Source organism: Colius striatus, chromosome 3 (assembly GCF_028858725.1).
Source record: "Colius striatus isolate bColStr4 chromosome 3, bColStr4.1.hap1, whole genome shotgun sequence".
NCBI lineage: Eukaryota > Metazoa > Chordata > Aves > Coliiformes > Coliidae > Colius > Colius striatus.
Genome location: NC_084761.1, coordinates 70000301 through 70020570, shown reverse-complemented (window position 1 = coordinate 70020570; position 20270 = coordinate 70000301). Strand labels below are relative to the sequence as shown.

General features: G+C 40.4%; 1 protein-coding gene across 15 annotated transcripts in view; it reads right to left on the bottom strand.

Moving 5' to 3' along the window:
• Positions 1–4515: 4515 nt before the first annotated feature.
• Positions 4516–20270, bottom strand: part of CLOCK (clock circadian regulator) — a 64589-nt gene continuing 48834 nt past the window's right edge. For 13 of the 15 annotated variants that reach the window (XM_061991783.1, XM_061991782.1, XM_061991780.1 and 10 more), the window contains 10 exons: positions 19655–19802; positions 19357–19432; positions 18345–18486; positions 17880–17980; positions 16828–16917; positions 15764–15922; positions 14070–14276; positions 12613–12821; positions 12050–12311; positions 4516–9858 (listed from right to left, as the gene is read on the bottom strand). In XM_061991783.1, the coding sequence (XP_061847767.1) occupies positions 9682–9858; positions 12050–12311; positions 12613–12821; positions 14070–14276; positions 15764–15922; positions 16828–16917; positions 17880–17980; positions 18345–18486; positions 19357–19432; positions 19655–19802 (1571 nt within the window). In that variant the 3' untranslated portion in view covers positions 4516–9681. Of the gene's footprint in view, positions 9859–12049; positions 12341–12612; positions 12822–14069; positions 14277–15763; positions 15923–16827; positions 16918–17879; positions 17981–18344; positions 18487–19356; positions 19433–19654; positions 19803–20270 lie in introns of those variants that run through there. The other 2 variants (XM_061991792.1, XM_061991794.1) reach the window with 2 other exon arrangements.

Sequence of the window (20270 nt, the reverse complement as noted above, 5' to 3'; positions counted from 1 at the left end):
GCAGGAGGGTAAGTACTGCTTGTGACTAGTTATGGCAACTCTGCTCTGTTTGGCTGCTCTAGTGCTGCCAGGCAGGTGGGAGTTCAATCCTTAAAAGCACAGACATTGACGTATCCTTGAAGATCTATTACAAAATTAGGTAGCTTATGACATTTCTGTAGTAGTTGTTAGTACTGGTATTTTTCCCAGTGTAAGGAATAGAGTCGGGCTGTAATAGAATAGGTGTTGAGGGGGGGATGGAGCACCTGGGGATGTGTATTGGGCTGCACTGTCTGGAGCAGCTTCTCACCTGCTGCCTGTACCACGGGCTGGGGCTTTGGCAGCTTTCCCTTTACTTCTGTTCCCAGCACATGGCCATGGGAGGGGTGTGGGGCACTCTTCTGTCACAAAAATACCTGGATGCTTGAGGTACAGGTAGTAAGCAGTGTGTGCATGCATACATACATATATTAAAGATATATGAATAAAATATTGATGTTACATAGTTATAATATATAATTTATATATATTAGTACATATTTTATATGTATATTTTTATACTTAAAAATGTCTTACCCTTTGGGCTGAGTTTGCTCCAGAAACTTGTAGATGTTGTTAAAGGGTTTCTTTTGCCCTTGCTTTCCTTGAAGTAGTGGGTCTCATTGAGAAGAAGGCAGGTCTGTTGTTGGGAAGGCGCAGCAAGTCTCCATGCCAGAGCTGACACCTCTTGGGGGAATATGTGAGCTGTGTCCCTGGCCCCTGGACTACAACATCCTGCGAGGGAGATGTTGAAGGCAGAACAAGGAAAGATTGGGACTGATACTGTGGCAGGTGCGCTCTGAATTCAGAGGAGGGGGAGCTGGATGCTGAGATGCTGATGCATGTAAGCAATACTTCATTCCCTGCCCCTCCTTTCCACCTTGTCCCATGCCTGATGTGTAAGTTACTGATATCTTAGTAAAAGGAAACTCTGTTTCTGCTTTTTATACCAAGAGATAAAATGGGAACCTTGGAGCACGTCTTTCTGATAGAATGAGCTGTGCAGTTCAGTCTGCTCAAGTCTGGCAGCTTCGTTTTAAATTCTTCCTTCAAGATCCTCAGTGAGCTGAAATGTGCCTCCAGTGGAGCTGGACACATGGGAACAGATTACGTTGTATTTTTAGCAGCTAGCAGTAGCACTGAGGTCCTCCCTTCTGAGATGCTGGTGAAGGGACAAGGGGTGGTGCCTTTGGATTGAAAGAGGGTAGATTTAGATGTACAGAAGCGTCCCTGTGAGGGTGGTAAGGCACTGGAACAGGTTGCCCAGAGAGGCTGTGAACACCCCATGCCTGGAAGTGTTCAAGGTCAGGCTTGATGGGGCTTTGAGCAACCTGGTCTGGTGGAAGGTGTCCGCCTATAGCGGGTGGGGGTAGGGGGGTGGAACAAGATGATCTTTAAAATCCCTTCCAACCCAAACCATCCTAGTATTCTATACTGTCCTGACAAGTTATGTACCAGCTTGCAGGAGCATGAAGTGTTTGTGGAAGCGCTGAGCGGAGTCTGTGTGATCATCAGCTTGAGGGCAGGGCAGATGCGATGCTGATAGAGATGGTCAACCTTTGAAATGGCAGCCAAGCTCTTGGCGAGTGCCGTCTAGTGCTTCTGGCTGCATCAGCTTGCTCATATGGAAGAAATACAGCTGCACCTGTAGTTCAGTCCAGCTGTGGACATGTCTGAGCTGCTCTCGATAGGGTTGGAGGAGCTATTTGCAGGGCTGGTTATTGAAAGGCCTCAAGGTTCAAGAGGGCAGAGCAGGCTTGATGCGGTACTGGTGGGGTTTGATAAATACCTCTGTCCTGAAGCATTATGCACAGGCTGGATGGTGGTACTTCTGGGAAGGAGCTGGTGGGGACAGTGGCCAGGCAAGGCTTGGCTTTTCAGAAAGAAAATACAGAAAAAGTTTAAATAATAGTGCTCTTTCCCTTTCAAACAGAGGGATGTTTGACTTGCCCTGCATTTTAGAATATGAAAAACACTTGTGGTGACTAGCTGAAGTTTTAATTGCCACAGACCTATGCAATTTCTTGTTCTGTTGTAGCTGGAGAATGAAATACTGTGAGCAGTTGAAGTGCAACATGAGAAATGGGCAACTGTACACTGCAAGTTTGCCATCCATCCTGCAGCTCTCCCTGCTGGGAGCTGGTGTAGCCAGTGCCATTCGCTGCCAAAGGAACCTCCAAAGCAGTGTCTGGGAAGGAATTTGCATCTCTGACTCTGTGTGCATGCAGCAGCGGTCCGAAAGTGCAGACTGCCTGAAACTACTCATTTCCAGGCAACAGAAACAAAATGGAGATGGTGGTCAGTTCTACCCGTGTGAAAAATATCTCACCTCACCTGCAACGTTTCAAGTGGGAAACGCTTGTGCCGGCGGCTTCCGAAAAGTGCCGCTTCCCCATCCTTTGGTACCGCCCACCTCGGGAAACTGAAGGTGGCAAAGGGCAACATGGGAAGAATTAAGGTCAACTTTTAATCTTCCGTCTGCCAGGACAAAGTTTTTCCCAGGAAACCTCTAGCAGCCCAGGCGAGGCCGGTCAGAGCCGGCGCTTGCCCGCGGCGGTGCAGGCGGTCGCAGCGGTGCGGGGCCGCTGCCTCCGCTCGCGGAGCTCAGCCCAGCCCCGCTCTGCTGTGCGGGGCTCTGCCTGGGAGCCAGGAGACGGGCGGGGGCTGCCGCAGCGACTGCACCCGCAGCTCCGGGCCTGAGCGCTCGGGCAGCGCCCGAGCCCACCAGCGGCACCGGCACACACCCGCGGGGGCTTTCTTTTTCCTCTTTTAAAAACATAAATAAAACCAAATAAACTCCGTGCTCTCGCATTAAGCGGCTCCGGCAGCTTCAGCCGGATCTAACCCCAGTTAGCCTTAATTTCCAGAGATGTGGAAAGAATGATGTCATGGCACGTGCTGTACTGACATAGCATATTTTCATCGGCGACCTCGGACAGCCTCTGAAGTCAGCCACAGGCTCCTGCTCATAGTGATAGGGGCTGAACTTGCATTTAACCCCTAACATTTTCCATCTGCGTGTGTGTGACAAATACCATAGACGTGTTTCTTCTGAATTGTTTAAATTTACTTCCCACATGAAAACAGAGTTGCCAGAGTCTGACAGTGAGAGAGACTGTATGCTACAAAGAATGCTGGTGACTGTGGAAAATTCTATTCTTATGTTACCCTCAAACAGCTGAAATCTGGAATTTCTCTCACAACTAACCTTTGCACTGCTAATCTTTACAAGTACTCAACAGCTGCATTCTCATATAAGCATGTTTTTTGTTTTCAAACTTTGCACGACAGCAAAATGACTTCAGGTGTGGCAGCACTTACAGCTCTTCTTCTTGATAAGTTTGTGGAAAAATGTATTGATACTTCCAAAGTTCAGTTTTAAGAAAACTGATAGTCCTGCTTGCTCAGTGCCATCGCTCTTATCGCTGGGGGCTGTTGACAGCTCTTAACTGGAACTACAGCACTGCTAGAGCGAATTTTGTTTTGCTACCCAGGGCACGGGGGGCATACTGTGCCTGGAAGTAACATACAGCTCACTCAACTATCATTTAATTGCCCAAGGGAAATGATCAGTATCCTCATGTGAGCATCTAGCGTGAGATTACAGAAAGAAAAGAGCTGCAGGCTCTAAAAATAGTTAAGCATATCTAACATTTTCTCCAGGCATTCAGCTCCATTTACAGGATTTCCTTCCCTCCCACCTTTCCTTGCCCATCTAATTAATGTGAAATTATTAATGTCTGCACAGCAGTGCAAAAGGGTCACAGAGTAAATGTGACACTACCTTGCCAAGTTACATGTTATCACACAACTCCTCAGAGCAAGAGCTGTTTGCTCTGAAGAGTTGTGCTCTCAGCTAAATAAATGCAAGTGGCAGCCTCTATTTTCAGTGGCATAGCTGACATCAGATCATCTCTGCTCCTTTAAAGATACTATTCTTTGACAATTCACCAGCACAAGAAATACTCAGGGAGGGGCTTTGAAAGAATTTAAAGAGTGTTTTGCCCATGCCAGAAAGTGAGGGATGGGCTCTGCTTGAAAAAGCCTCCCCTGCACACACAGAGACCATGCAGCGCGGTGCCACTGGTGGGAGAGGACAGCGACTGACCGTACACGGCAAGACACAGAAGTTTGTGCACAACCTAAAACAAGTGCTGCGTGAGTGACTTCCAAGGCAGTAATGTACATACACAAATCAAAGGTCTCTAGCCTTTACAGTGGGGCATCAATTTATAAAGTTACAGAGAGAAGACAAGAAAAAAAAATACAGTATGCATTTTTACTGAAATCTCACAAGTCATTCGTCTGGGGAGGGGAGGGAAGGAAAAAACCCGACACCAAGCAACTTCTCACAAGTGGGTTCTGTGGGTGGGGGAGAGAGAGTGCCTTTGTTACAGTCGTGAGAAGGCTAAGAGAGTGCTTCGCTGTGAAACTTGGATAAAACAGACATCAAACCCAAACAACCTTCTAGAACCTCAGAAGCTACAGAAAGCAAAATTTCAAATGAGTTACATTTATTCAGTTAAAAAATTGACAGTTAGTAATGGTCACATGAACACCAGGGAAGTGTATCTACATTTCCTGACGTCAATATGAACGGCACTAGGGTTTTTCTGTTTGTTTTCTCTCACGTATACAAATCTAATGCCAGTTAAAAAAATACAAAACAAATCTGGAACCCAAGACACTGTGAAATCAACACTGCTTAAAAACTCAAAACTCAATTTGATATATTTGAAAATAAATAATTTTCACCTTTCTTGTTAAAAAAAAAGACAACTCACCGACTGCTTTCAAAGCAGTCACAGCTTTAAGACACCATTCCCAAAAGTGTTTCATAAATAATTACCCACTGATTGTCCATTAATGCAGCATCTCTCAGTCTCAGCTGGGGTCTCTAGATTAGGCCATACAGTATTTTGTTCAGACACAGTGTTTTTTTTCGTGGTTTTCTCCCCCTCCCCCGTGCCCCCCCTTTTTATTTAGGTACAATTTCTTTGAATAGAGCATACCATGCTGGGAAAATTCATGCAGATGACACAGCATGAAGCATAGCAGAGCTTAAAATCACCTGTTTATAAAGAAAAGGAAAAGAATGAAAGAGACAAGGAATGTAGTGTTAAAAATCATGATCATGAGAAAGCGACTATCCAGTCTCACGGACAACCAAGACAATTTCAAATGTTCTCTCGCCGTTGTCTCATCTACTGTGATTCGTTTAAATGTCTCTTTTTTTAACATCCCAATCCACTTAATTCTCTTCAACTTTTTCCACCAGGGATACGTAAAAAAATAAAAGGTTAATTATTAAAACTAGCCTCTTTTCCCTTTTAATCAAAATAACCATCTTCCAGCCCTCTGACTGTACATCTAATTAATTTTAATAGTGATTTCAAATAGAGAAACTTACGAATCTGACACATTCGGCATCTCCCGATGCCACGACACTGAAAACACTCCTAACAATACCTGGGTTAAAATCTCTGAAAATATAAACGCTTCTTGAATCCACTTCAACATTTGAAAAAGGCCACATCTTTACACCTTCAGAACATTTTCACACAAATTATAATCCTAAGGGACACTTAGAATTATTGAGCAGGCAAATCAGCCTCCAGATGATTCTCTCTCATAGGCAACTGTGCAACTTAAAAAAGCCTCCTTCCAAGGAAGCTGTCTTGCTTAATCCCTTCCCCTGGCCATATACAACACAAAGCCAACCGGTTTCAGAAGCCTTTTTAATCTTGCACTTTGAGCCTCTAAAGGATCACCATATTAAAGAAACATTTTCCAGAAATGTCTCTCTTGACAGTTTTATGCATGTTATTCCTCGATGCCCCCCCCACCCCCCCCCTTAACAGTTTCACTGACTAAAGAAATAAACTGGTTTTCAAATAGTCTTTTCAGTAAAGTGCTTGTTATTACTCAAAAAAAAAAAAAAGAGAAAGTGCTATTTGAGTCTTAAGAGAATTTCTTTTTTTTCTGTGAAAAACTGCCTGATATAGATTTATTTTATTCATTTTTACATAAAGCTGAAATGAAACCTATCTCTTGTAAGGATACTGGGTTACTAATTTTGGTGTTTGGCAGCAGGCGAGACGCCTACACGAGGTGGTGACACATTGGAACCGTAGCGCAGAAGGTAGACCTTCTAGATGAAATGGAAGGCATATGGAGAGCTCCTACTAGAATCCTTTCATATATATATACAAATATAATATATATTAAATATAATATAAAAATAGCTATATTCTTTTTCTCTGACGTTATCTTAGAAGCTTTTCTTCAAATCCTCATCCATCGCAGGCAAACAGTGTCTGCCTCCTGAACTCCACGCAACTACGCCGTCTTTTTCCCTCCGTTCTGTATCACCAGCCCCTTTCCTCCTGAAAGCAATCCTGCCCTGAACAGATCCCTGCCCTCCTGTCAGAGGCGTTCTGTGGCGGTTACACTCGGGAACCCGCAGCACCGTCACCTCTGTTACCGTGCTGTTGAGCAGGGTGCTACAAGTGAGTCTATGACCGTAGTAAATGAATCGGCCAGAAGCAAATGGATGAATAAGAAAGAGGCAACAGCCCAGGTCCTTTTCCCACTAACAATCAAGGAGAGTCCAGCAGCTGATTCAGCAATGCAGGGAGCTGGGGAGCCTTTAAGCACACGTGTTTTAGTCACTAGCTGTGAAAGCAAGCGCCCGCACCCTTGCACAGAATCCGGGCCCAGCTCTACACACTTGCTCCTGTCCAGTGGCTGCATGATCCGGGGCAGCAATTTGTCAAATGCATGCTATGGTTTTCCAGTTTCTTTGAGTTGCCCCAGCTTCTACGCTGCCTCAGCTAGCTGGCGGTTCTGTAGTCGCATGACCTCTGTTCTCTGAGGTTACAAAAAGCTTCTTGCTCCAAGCGTACATTTCTCTAGTTCTCTTTCAGCAGCCACGCTCTTGTCGTCATCAAATTTCCCCCTCACCTAGTTTAGCCTCTTTACCAACAGACCCATAGCAGCACATCAGAGTATTTGGGGAGGGGGAAATGGAAGAGAAGTTTGAATGAAGCTTTGCATAAAAAAGCTGCATCATTAACTGTCTGGCTGGTATCTCTACTTTCTGTAATTCTCAGTACAATAGCTTAATAAACCTTTTACCACTACTCAATAGTTCTCACAGCACTATTAAAGCTCTCCTCCCAGTTTTCTGGTTTTAGTGCTATATTGTTATTGTAATTGGTTAAAAAAATAAAAAAGAAGGTATCTAAGCTATCTTCCATTATGCAAAAGTACTGACAGCACAGACCTCTAGTCAGCGCAGCTGAATTTAGGAATGGGTACAATGGTGTGGTAGGGACAGTAGAGCAAGGCAGGATTTCTTTACACAGAACTTTACAGAAACAGGCTTCTGACAATGTTTCCAGGGCAGAGAATGCCAGAAATCCCTTTGAAGAAGGGGAAGTGCTCCTTGCCACATTTGGTACTGGCATCTGTTCCTTGCTCCAGGTTGCAAGAGGCTTCTTGGAGCAGAAAGCAATCTGATCCTCTTTGGTACGGTGTTTCTCATGCTCTCCTTCCTTGTTCGCTACCGTGCTTTTTGGTGCCAAACTCTTGCTTTGCAACTGGGGAATAACAAAGACCTAACGGTGGGAGAGGTGCAGAGGCGAAGGCCTCAAACCGTAACCAAGCGCACCGAACGCTTGGCCACACTGGTGCTTCCTTCCTGCGGGTTTGGTTCATCCAGCAATACAATCAAACTCTTCAGAGTATAAAACAGTCCATCGCCATTTGGTTACATTCATTCAACTCCTCCTCAGTATTCAAGATTAATCCAGCTTTCTCTCCCTAGTACATATTTTAACTGCTTTTACTGGTTTTGTTTTTAACTGTCAGACCTGTCGGCATCTATTCGATTTGCCTCTGAAGTTCTGCTTTCCACAAACTAGTACCACAAAATCCTACCAAACGTTTCCTTAAAATAGCACATCGCATCTGTTGGAACTTTTTATCTTCTTTATAAAGTGAACTTGCCTTCTGAAGTCTTAGTTCAGTGATGTCTCTTAAATCAATAGCCTGGTAGTGTTAAATGCAATCATGATCTCCTCCAAAATACACTGTAAATGCTAGGAAAATTACTAAAGAAAATAAAAGATAATAAAGTCAGCTTACTATTCCTCTTCCTGCAAAAAAAAAGAGTTCTATGCTTTTAGATTTTTTTTTTTTGATCTTTTAAGAGTATTACCTTCAAGGTCTGAGATTTCAGAGACTCCTCAGTTTCTGGCTAGTGTTTGAGGGGGAGTACCACTCAAAAACGCTCACGGCCTCAACTCAGACCATTATTAAAATCAACACGATACAGAAATACCTATGAAGCAGATACACAAGTTTGGTTGACAATGTACTAAGACTTCAAAATTGAAAATGGTTACAGATTCAAGACATTGTAATTCAAGATGTTCAACATTATCACCTGAATTAAAATCAAGGCACTATGGGTTTCGTCGTCGTTGTTAAAATGACCCTGAATTAGTTCCGACTAATTTTTTGAAGGAGAATAAAAAGATTCCAACATATTTTAACAAGTTACAATTCCCACCACAGAGAAAGTGGTTAAAAAGTGCCCAAAAGGTTATTAAATGTAAATATATTTTTGTGCAAATTACTTCTATAACTGAAACATTCTTGAAAATTACTGTCATATTTTTTTTTAAACCTTTTACATAAATATTTCCAACTATGAACTATATCAAAAGATAGCTTTGGGGAATAAAATTCCAAACCATCCGCAAGAAAGCAGTGCAAATTCCTATTTTTCAAATAAAACCATGAATTAATTATGAAATGATGGATGATATTCATGAATCTGAATGTCCTGAACCCTGATGCATGATCACCAGTTCAAACAACTTCATCAATAATTTAAACCTCGAGAAGTCAACTAACCGACGCACTATACCTCACCGGACAAACCCTGACATCACAGACAAAGCACAAACAAGAGACTTGTGCCCACGTTAAGGGTGAAAATAATGATGCATCATGTTGTAAACAAAAGGCTAGAACAGAGGAAAAAACATTAGTCTGAGTATGGTGTGAGAATTTAGGGAAACGGATTCAAACCTACAAATAACAGATTACATTTTCATGCATCATATAAAATATTTTGCTCTTTCTCCTTTTATGCAGACATATACACAATATTTTACAGCATCTGTACAACAGAGAACTGGATTTCACACAACATTTTTAAAATATTTACCGGCCCATAATCACCTGAAAAAAAATTAGATGGTTTTTGGACTATAATTCCTGGCATTTTTGTTTTCTGCTAATTCAAACAATTGCCCCATGTCCATTTTAATACTTTAAAAATGTACAGGATTGATAAAAATACCAATATTTTCAGCATTCCTCTCATTTCAGTCACATTTTGAGATTTCACCTGGACAAATTAATACATGGCAGCAAATCCTTTAGAGCACAGAAACTGGGGCAACTATCAAAGTTGGCCATGTCCCCCTTATCATCTCGTGGCTTTGCTTAACAGATTCCAGAAGTCAGAAGTAGATCTCGACACTGCGGTGTTAGAAAGCCTTCGTACTGCTACTTCTGTAGCTTCAGTGCAACTGTTTGTGGAGCACCTCCCTCGTGGCAGTTTGCTTCAAAAAGTGGCAGAGCCCCACACTATTGTGGCTGAACTTTGGAAGGATCAGTCATCTTGTCAGTTCTGTGCCGCGAAAGTTGCTGCTGCTGCGACTGATGCTGCTGGTGGTGGGACTGAGTAAAAGTGCTTTGTTGTAGTGGGAAAGCAGCAGAGAGGATAAGCTGAGCTGACTGATTTCCATGAAGTAACCTGGATGTCTAAAACATGGAAATGGAAAAAGATTATTTTGCCTGCTGCACTGGGAAGCACAGGCCCAGCTGCTTTCTAACTTTCCAATCAAAATAAACTCCTTATTTGGTTGTCCAAGCTGAGCAATCGATGCAAAAATTAGTTCATACTAATAAAGTTAGAGCATCTGCCCAATTAATAAAGCAGCTTTAACTGGTCTTCGTAATTTCCCGAGACAATGGGTAGGAACACATGGCAATTTGTCTCTGTTTCAAGCCACAAGAGCATAACAAGGCTTAGAGAAGCTCTTTGAACAAGAGCAGGTGGCTGTCATCACAGGCAAATGAAAAAACAGTGCATGACTTGGCACAGATCACGTTTATCACCCACAGATAAAACCAACAGTCAAAGAAACCGATGCATTTGCAGACCACAATGTCCCCTTTGAAGAAGATTTATTACTAATGAAACTAGTACTTAGTTTTAATACTAATCACCATATTAATCATGGTTACTGAAGAAAAGTTACAAAGGATAGGTACAAATGCACTTGGGACACCTCAGTCCTGAAACATATTCTGCAGACAAAAGGAAACTATGGACTGCTGCACCCACAGAATCAGACTGTAGGAAGCCCCAGTGAGCAGCATCAGGAAATAGCACCTTTCTCCCTTTTAAATGAGCATTTGCTTCCCTTCCAAGTTCTAGCACTTCAATAGTTTGTGTCAAAAATACTAAGCTTCTACCTAGAAATAAATTCTAGGATAGAAACAGACCTTTGAAGATCTTCATCCTTCACAAATCTTTTGTTTCACCAGAATTAAGTGAAAACTGTAGAAACTTTTAAATTTAGAAACAGAAGTGCAGACACTACCAACGTGCCAAACTGCACTGTTTTACAATATTATCGGACTTGTCACAGACCACGTTCAAATGTGTGCCCTGGTTTGACTCAGTTCAAGAGTCTCCTACTACATAAATGAGGGCTGAAATTCAAATCACAACGTGAGAGATACAAGACTATTTACTGTCAACAACCCAGAGAAAGAAAATTTTACTTGGCTCTGAGCAGATCTGTGACCATTCCTTGTGCATATAAATGTAGGTTAACCCCCCAACTACTTACTGCACTGGTATATATTCTACCTATGCACAGGATCCCAAATTTAGTGCAAATGGGAGACAACACATAGTAAGAAATACCTGCAAAATAGGCATTTTTAATTATGTATAGTCTTTAAAAAGAGTAACAGAATCACAGAATCATAGAATGGCAGGGGTTGGAAGGGACCTTTAGAGATCATCTAGTTCAACCCCCCTGCAGAAGCAGGGTCACTTAGATCGGGTTGCATAGGAACATGTCCAGAAAAAAGAGAAAAGGACATTCCCAGAGTAGCTAAAGTACGTTCAGAATGTGCCCAAACTACATCACAGTACTTACATGGACTTTTATCCTTCTTTGGAGAAGGCAACATCAGTGGCCAAATTAAGGTTTATTTTCAACCCACACCTTCCTGGGAGTACTTGCTCTTTAGTGTTCTAACTACCACTACATTTCCTCCACCAACATCCCCTGCTGGATGAGCTATGTGCCACTAACTAACTGAAGTCAACAAATGCCAACAGGTTTCCCCATCAATTCTTTCTACCTTGTGGTGCTTCTCTTCTCTTTTTGAGATTTCCTCCCTCTACACAACTTGGGGTTTGCCTTCATTCTCTTTTGATCCAATCTTTCTTCTTTCTTCACTAAAACAAGGTTCTTCTCTACTCCCTGCTCAGAAGGTTACTTGCAGCTGAGCCTCCCCTGTAGCCTAGGCAGATGTGCATGCCTCATGTCTTGCTTTGGGCTGCACACTGCTTTCCAGGCCAAACAATTCCTCGAGATTCTCTCAGCTTCTTGCAGTAATATGTGAATGCAAAGAAAACACACGCTGTTTTAAAGGGAAACATCTGTTTCTTCATCCCATGTTCAATCAAGAGCAACACTTCAAAGGGACTAAGAAATAAAATCGGACAAAGCATAGAGTGAAACTGGAGGAAAGTCCACCTCGCCTTTAAATGGCAGGACTTTAGAGAGTGGCTAAACTTACCTCATGCAGCAGGCTTGTTCATAGGTTACTATTTTAAGCACTATGTTTTCACATAAAGCACCCCAAGGATAAGTTAGCAATGCTGAATGTGTCAGGACTTCAAAAACTGTGTAGAGAATGCTGCAATTACCTGTAGGAACTGTTGGGGGTGCTGGGTCAGCTGTGACTGAGCTGGTTGCTGAACTGTGGTGAGCTGCTGCTGATGGTCTTGCTGACTTTGCTGCTGCTGCTGCTGTGTTACTGACAAAGTCTGTGGCTGCTGCTGTTGGGCAGCAAAAGTTGGATAAGCTGTCACCACCTGTCCCATGAACATAGTACTTGGTACCATTACTGCTCCACATGCTACTGGGGCTGTGACAAGCTTTGTTACAAGCTGCTGACCTTGAGAAAATCTGTTAATAGAAAAAGAAAACTGGAGTCCCTTTAAGGAAAAAGAAAAAAAAATCAAGCATCATGTGCACTGAAGAAATGCAGATTTGTCAGGTTCATAACTTTACTGCACAACATGTGTTTTGACAAGCCTGCAAACATGCTATTTTGGGCAAAGTTTAGTTTAACAGTTGTATCTATACATACTTAAAATAATAAATTGCGTGATTTTTTTAATGCTACTTTAGTTGCTTTTGTGTATGATGTCACTATGTAAGCGTATTATTATAGCATAGCATCAGGATATTGGTCTTGAAGATTTACCTGATTTGTCTGTCCTGTGTAAAAGTGGTAACTGCAGCTGCACTCTGGTTATTGTTCTGTGGTAAACTAGAAGGAACCTGGACCACGTTTCCTGTTGTTGGCTGAGAAATCACCATAGTGTTATACAAAGGTGCTGAGACTGTGTTCTGTGACTGGCTGGCAAGAGAAGACTGTTGATTGTGTCCACTAAGTACATTTTGTTGATTATGCTGAAAAGCAAAAATATTTTATGAGATGGTAATTTGAACATAGCCAGGTACTACAACTGTCCTCCTCATTGTCATCGCCCATACTTCACAACTGCCAACGTTTTACTATTACAAATGAATTTTTAATATGAAGTACACAACTGAATTGTTCAAAGTATCAACTGAATATCTGGAGGTTGGACTGGCCCTTGGACATTTGAAAAACTTAGGTTAACCTCTTCTCCTGTTCAGGTTATTTTTTTTCCTCAGTTTTTCAGCTACTTGCCTACTGCTTCTTCAGGATGTCTTCCTCCACTCCTTTAGCATCTCTGTGCCAGACTTAGTCTAAGATGTGCACATTACTTCAGTCATTTTCTTACTTGAAAGTTTGGAACTAGCTTACTACTGAGATGGTGACACTGTCCACTACTAGCCTGCCTCTTCACAGATCTCAAAAAAAGAAAAAGAGTATGGAATTTAGATAAAGGTACAGAGGAGGGTGACCACTGAGACTGGAAGGAGCCTCCATACACAAAATGGTCAAACTCACTAGAAGCGTTTGATTTGAAGAACACGTTTCTGTGGAGGTGCATGTGACAGGGGACTTTGAAATTGTGTATGACTGAGGCAACAAAAAGTGAAGAGCTGCTCAACGTGTTCCCTGGTCTACGAGCTGAGTGGCAATTTGAAAACACAAACATAATCACATTTCACACACATAAAGCTGTAGAACTCCCTACAAGATGCTGTGGATTTTAAAAGTTTACATGGAATTGAAAGAAACTGAACAAACTTCACAGCAGGAGAGGGCTACTACATTATGGCATCTAACTGAAACTGATGAAGAGTAGAAAAGTCAACTCAATATACACTTGTCTTGGTCCTATGCTGTTCTAGTTATTTACTGTCTAGACATGGGTTTGAAGCTCATCCAGTACAAAACTCATGTTATGTATTCTCTCAACAGAGAACTCATAGACACTCAAGAAAAGGCAAGCTATAGTTTTCCTGGTACTGGTCTTTGAAAAAAGCTACTTGTTATTAATCATTTACATGCCTAATTCTTTAAAAAAAAAAAAAGATCTGAAATTGCATTATTAAGAATACAAATGCATTTCAGTTGTGAAACTTCATATGAAGAAGTTCGTACAACTCAAAGGACATTGTTCAAAAAAAAATCTGGGAGGGAGATACCAGGGAAGCTATTGCTGTGTTTAAGCTCTAGTTTTGAGCTTATATTTTATACAGAAAAATCAATGAGACTTTTACCTGTGTTGCAGTACTCTGCAAAGGCTGTTGCTGAATCATGTGTGGAGTACTTATATGGCCTGTGTTCATCCCACTTTGAGTCTGATTAGTCTGAACAATTTGACCTTGCATGTTTATTGGTGTAAGCTGCTGCACATTTGAAGAACTTCCCGAAGCAAGCTGCACGGAACCAAAGTTGAGTCCAGATGCTGACTGCTGCAAGAACATCTTTAAAATAATACAAAAATCCACAAGTTAGCTTTTAAGAAAAATCTGTTAAATGGTCAAGATGTTTCAGAGAAATTAAACGTAATTATTTTAAATCAATGTAAGATGAAGCTTCATCTTGGTATCAGAAGTGTTGAAACAGCATTGCCAACACCAGGAGCAAAGGGCCCAACTCCCATACAGGATCAGTATTCAGAGACTCTACTGTAATTGATAAGATAGAACCAGAATTTTGATTTCTACAGCCCTAAGCAACGAGGTTTAATAGTACTACTTTACAAACAGAAGAGATTAACTTGTAATGTAGTCTACAACTGTCTAAAGACAAAAAGTACTTGAGATCACATTTCTATTTGTAGATCTCCAGCAGGAAAACTAATTCAAATGAAGAATATCTCAGAATCAATAGACTCAGACATAGCATCAAGAAAAGAATCCTCCTTGGCAATCAAGAAGTCATGATGATACTGAGCTTTCCTACATTCTTGTAATAAACTGAATTCAGTCTTTACAAAAAGCCCCAAGACTACAATATAGGGTAATAAGGTAGAACACGCAGCGCTTTTCCCTAGTTTCCACAATCCTGAATAAAGACCCTCCACGGTGGATGGAAAAAGAACTGTCAATCTCTCATTTTGAGGCACCTTTACGACAGCCTACTGCTGGCAGGCTTATGGCAAACATGATAAAACAGTGAAAATGGTACATGCCAGAAACTCCTACTCTTCAACAGAATTTAAGCAACATACTCTGTTGCTTAAGGAAGCTGGGGTTTTTTTTCTACTCTTTATTCACAATCCACACTGAAAATATTTAGAGTATTTCCCTGAAGTCTCTTTAGTTTTTTTGGTTTGAGGTTGGGCTTTTTTGTAACTAGAGGAAAAAAAAGGGTCATTCTTTTCCTCCAAAGACAGCTGCTGAAAAGAGAATGACAAAATTAGAAATAAACCACACTAGTTAAAATACAGGAGTCAGGTAGTGAGCTGCTAGACTGAGTAATGCATTCATCCTCACCTTTCTGTCTCAGTAGCTATCAGTGTATAATGCAATTAGAACCACTTCACCAGAAAAGTGTGTAGCAGGACCACAGCCTGATAGTTAGGACAGTTTAAGAAACAAAAGGTATGAATTTGACACTCTCAAGCTCAAAGAGGAAATAAATGCTTATCTTGCACAGTTTGGATCATTATTCTAATGGCTGCAAAACTTTGCAAGAACTAACAACTGCTGCATCTTTTTACATTTATGGTTAGGCATAAACTAGACTTGAGCTGCTCATCACAGGAAAGATGGGCACTTCCAGTTACATTCAGAAGGAAAATGGCAGGTACCTCAGAAAAAAGTAGCTTCAAACACTATGGATTTTAGGCACATTAGGTCCAGATGGCAGCTGACGGGTTAGGGAGGATCGTCTTGTGGAATGAAGTGCTCAAGTCTCATTTTAGATGCCTAATTGAACCAAACCTGTAAGAGTTCCCTCCGCTCACCTGGAGTCCTTGACCGTGGACAATTTGAAGCTGCTCTTGAATCTTGCGCAACTCTTCCTGCTGCCGGTGGATATTGGCCTCTATCATGCGTGTTCTTTGCTCGAGCTGGTCCTTCAGATGCTGCATGGCTCCTAACTGAGCTGAAAACTGAAACACAGGCTGTAGTGCCATGAATAAATTAAAAGCTGAGTAAAAAGAATGTAATTTTACTTATAAGCAGTAAGCACTCTCCTTCACAGTTACAGAGGAATCAAGCACTGCTTTTTCAACTGCTAATAATCCCAATCTGAGGACAAATTTGTAAGTACGCAGAAGTCACAGAACTCACACTTAACTGATGTCACATTTAATCAATGAATCAGAATTGATGAACTAAAAAACCCACAAATTCAGAGCAAAAGAAATGGACTAGTGTCCAAATCACCAAGACTATAAAAAAAAAATCCCAGTAATTCATATGGTACCGTGGAAGTTAAAGATCTCTCAGGGTAAAAATTTGAATTGTGTCAGTTTACAGAAAAAAAAATCAACTCAGACCTAAAACAAACACAAATAACTTGGGAATACCTTCACGTCACAAACTGGTGACAGCTGAGCCCATGAAGAAACTATGTTTGCCACTTCTGTTCTTCCCTACACATTTGCCATGGGCCACAAGTCCATATAACCTTCTGATACTTACATGTCTATAGGACACATATCTTCACTTGGGCCTGATACCACTGTTCTTATTTCACAGAAGTGTTTCACAGATCGTTGCCTTGTGTTACAAGCAGATGTGTAGAAAGTTACCAGCTCAGACAATGGACTTTTAAATTCATGTCCTACAATATTTTATGTCAAGTTGTGTTTATACCCACGTTTCTAATGGCCAGGGCAGAAAACTATATCCACACAAATAATAGGAAGAAAAAACTGTCAAATTGGGGAATTTGCTTATTTCAAGAGAAAAATGTTAAAGGTGGCCTCGACACCAAAGAATTCATTTTCTGAAAGAGAAATTAACCTTATATTCAGAGCAAGACTGTTTAAAAAAATAAACAATAAACCGACTGAATCCATACCTGGGACATGCCAGATTGGAGCTGCAGAGTTGCAGGCTGAGACATGGCTGGCTGTGCTACTGGCTGTCCAAGAGACTGGGAGCTTAAAGACTAGGATTTAAAAAAAATTATTCCGTAACTGGTAGAGAATGAACTTCACACTTGACATGAAATATTTCTTTACGTTAAGTGTCAATTCCAAAATGGCATAATATGAACATACGATTGTAAATGCTTCCTGAAATATCTAACCTTAAATAACAGAGAATTAAGAACACAAGAGCAAATGATTATATACATATGTATCATTTTTTCACTGCTAGATATATATAAAAGTAGCAGGTATAAAACAGAAAAAATAGAAATTACAATTACCTTAAAAGTCTTATTTGCAGTAGGGGAAAATATTTTTCATTAAATTTTGTTGTTGACACATTTGAATGTTCTTTAATAATTTTTAAAACTACATATTTTAATAAGTATTCTACTTCTGAAGCAAATGTATTGCTTTCACTGGAACATGAGCACCACCACCTACATGAAGCACAACATTTTCACAAGGTACCATTGTCACAAGACTGCAGAAACTGTATGAAACTATTCACTAGTATGCTTAGAGTCAGAAATTTATATAAATTCTCTGTGAGGCCAAAAATCCCATTAATTTGGCAATTTTAGACATACGTATATAATTGCACTGGAACTGGCTGCCCAGATGGGTTGTGGAGTCTCCTTCTCTGGAGGCATTCAAAACCCACCTGGATGAGTATATATATATATATATATATATATATATATATAAATTCTAGAATCACAGAAAGAAGTTACATGTGAATGAAAGCAAAGATTCACACATAATCTCACAAGCTCTAATGCCAAAAAATACTTATATGCTTAATTATTTTATTTCCTTTAAATTGTAGTATACAGAAATTGCATATTGGTGATACAATTCTGATAGTCACATCTTGCAAGTGAAACTTACAGCTCAAAATTAAGTGTTTTCAGAAGAAATAAAATAAAGGTTATATGGATTCAATCATGCCTTTTAAGGGTGTTCTCTGAAGAGTTACCTGACTACTCAGAGATGATCTTCTTTGTGCAGTCTTTTCATGACCAGATAAGCTTTGCCTTGGAGGAGTGCTAGTGTCCACTGTCATTTTAGTTGGTGTTGCTGACAATGTTGAGAGTCACAACAGAAAGAGACGTGTTAATAAATAATCTAAATTCTGCATGCAATATAATCAAATCACAGGAAGCTTTTAATGAATTTTAAAAAGAAGCTTAAGGCTTGGACTCTTTTTTTTTACCCTGACTACCCAACAATAATGCCTGTTATTGTAGTTTTAGAAGTCATCATCACTGTACAACCTCTGAAAATCTGAGCGGTCAGCAGATCTATGAACCATCAAAAAGGACATTTTCATTTGCACACTTTTCATAAAATTATGATTAACCACTACTTATTCATTTAATTAAAGTAAGTAGAGCAGATCTTCACAAAAAAGGCAATTTTCTTTTCAACAGTTGGTGCTTACATGAATGATCTGATACTGCAGTATGTGAAGATTTTCTTGAACTCCTGGAGGAAGCAGAAGGGGTTGGGCTGGTATCAAACCTTTCCAGTGCTTCTTTGAGACTCACTGTGTTTATGTGATTGTCAGATCCAGAGTCCTGACTCTGAAGACACATGCATAAACAACAATTATTTGATCTGATTCAGCACACAAGGGATATTTCTGTTAGCAAATACCTAAGACCATGTTGTGTGTCTGATCAACCTTTTTACGCGGGTGATCAGGCAGAAGTAGTGGCCTGCTTGATATCTGTGACCTCAGTTTAAATTTGCAGCTTGGAAAAGAAAAAACAAACCAAACCTAGAAACCTAAATACATACAGACATAGGCCACAAACTGACTCTGCTGAGCTGACCTCCTTGTCTAGCAACTCAGTTCACTCTGAAAACCAGTGTAATGAGTGAACTGCTTATTCTTTTGAGAACGGATGAGTCAGTTCCACTAGAAGGAGCAAAGTCAGATGAAACTGGTTGAACTGCCACGGGAAAACATTACTGAACTGCTGGGGGAAAGCAGGACAGAACATCTGCACAAGCTGGCTTATCTAAGGCTCACTGAGCTTCCAAGGACACCAAAATTTTGCATACTTCTTAGAAGTGGGACAGTGACACACAATGGAACAGTTTCTGCTTTCCTCTTGTGAATTTCTTTAAACCATCTTTGTGTGTTGACTTTGGACCACGGGTTCTTCCAGTAAGGAAGAACATTTATTTATGAATCAAACTCTGCAGGTATTACAGGGACTTACGGATGTTGACATAAATACATGCATGTGAACTCCTGAAAAGAGGAGGGCTGGTGTTCGGGGCAGAATACAGTTAAACAAACACCCTTCCTAGACTTCTTAGATCACTTTACATTGTTAGTATTATTTGGAGATCAAGAGAATTACTTTATCTGTAAAAGGACAAAATATTTCTTGCTTCTCTGTATTTGCTTAAATATTGTTTTTCATATGATGTAAGACACTCACTTTATCTGCTGTTATCTCTGGAAGAGACTCCTCAATACCGAGTTCTCGTCGTCTTTCTGCTCTGACTTCTGCATAACTAGAACAAAACAAATATGACTACTATATTCTTCGGTGATTTAAAAAAAAAACCCCATACCTCAATATAAACTCCTTAGAGCTACCTCACTTACAAAATATCTCAGGAATTTTTCTGATGATGTTTTAAACTGCTATGATTTCCCTACCTCTGACAAGACCAGCAACACAGCTCCCATGCCATTAGAATCTTTCTAGTAGACATTTTAAAAAATTAACTTACCTTACAACAGTGTGTGTACAGACAATAAACTCTGGTCTGGAATTCCACTGGTGATACGTGATATAATAATGTGTTTGCAGCCAAATCCATTGCTGTCCCTTTGTAAGGAATCTGTAGTAACATGACTTCCCTTTCCCATATTGCATTACTATAACAGTGAAGAAGAAAGTGCACTGTCTTTCCAGTCTGTAAATACTGCAACTACATAATAAACACTATTTTCCAGCTTCATATTCCCCAAACTATATCTAAATCCACTGTTACAACAATGACTAAGAACAGGTTTAAAACTGCAGCTTTCTATCCCAAAAAATGTATACTGCAGTTTTCAGAAAACTGCAAAATTTTAACTTTTATTTTTGTGGGTTTTTTATAGACTATGAAAAACTTACATATTAGAAAATTCAATACAGTTCGATTAAAAAAATTGCAGAGCAGGAATCTTATTCTATTACATGTAAAAATCATTTAATCATTTATTAAACATCACAGAGTCTTTTAAATCAACACTCTAAATTAAGAAAAAGTTAAATCTGCTTTGTAGTTCTGTATCAAAAGAAAAAAGATGATCAGGAGTGCAATAACGTCAAATGAATGGGAGTAAAGGCACTCCACT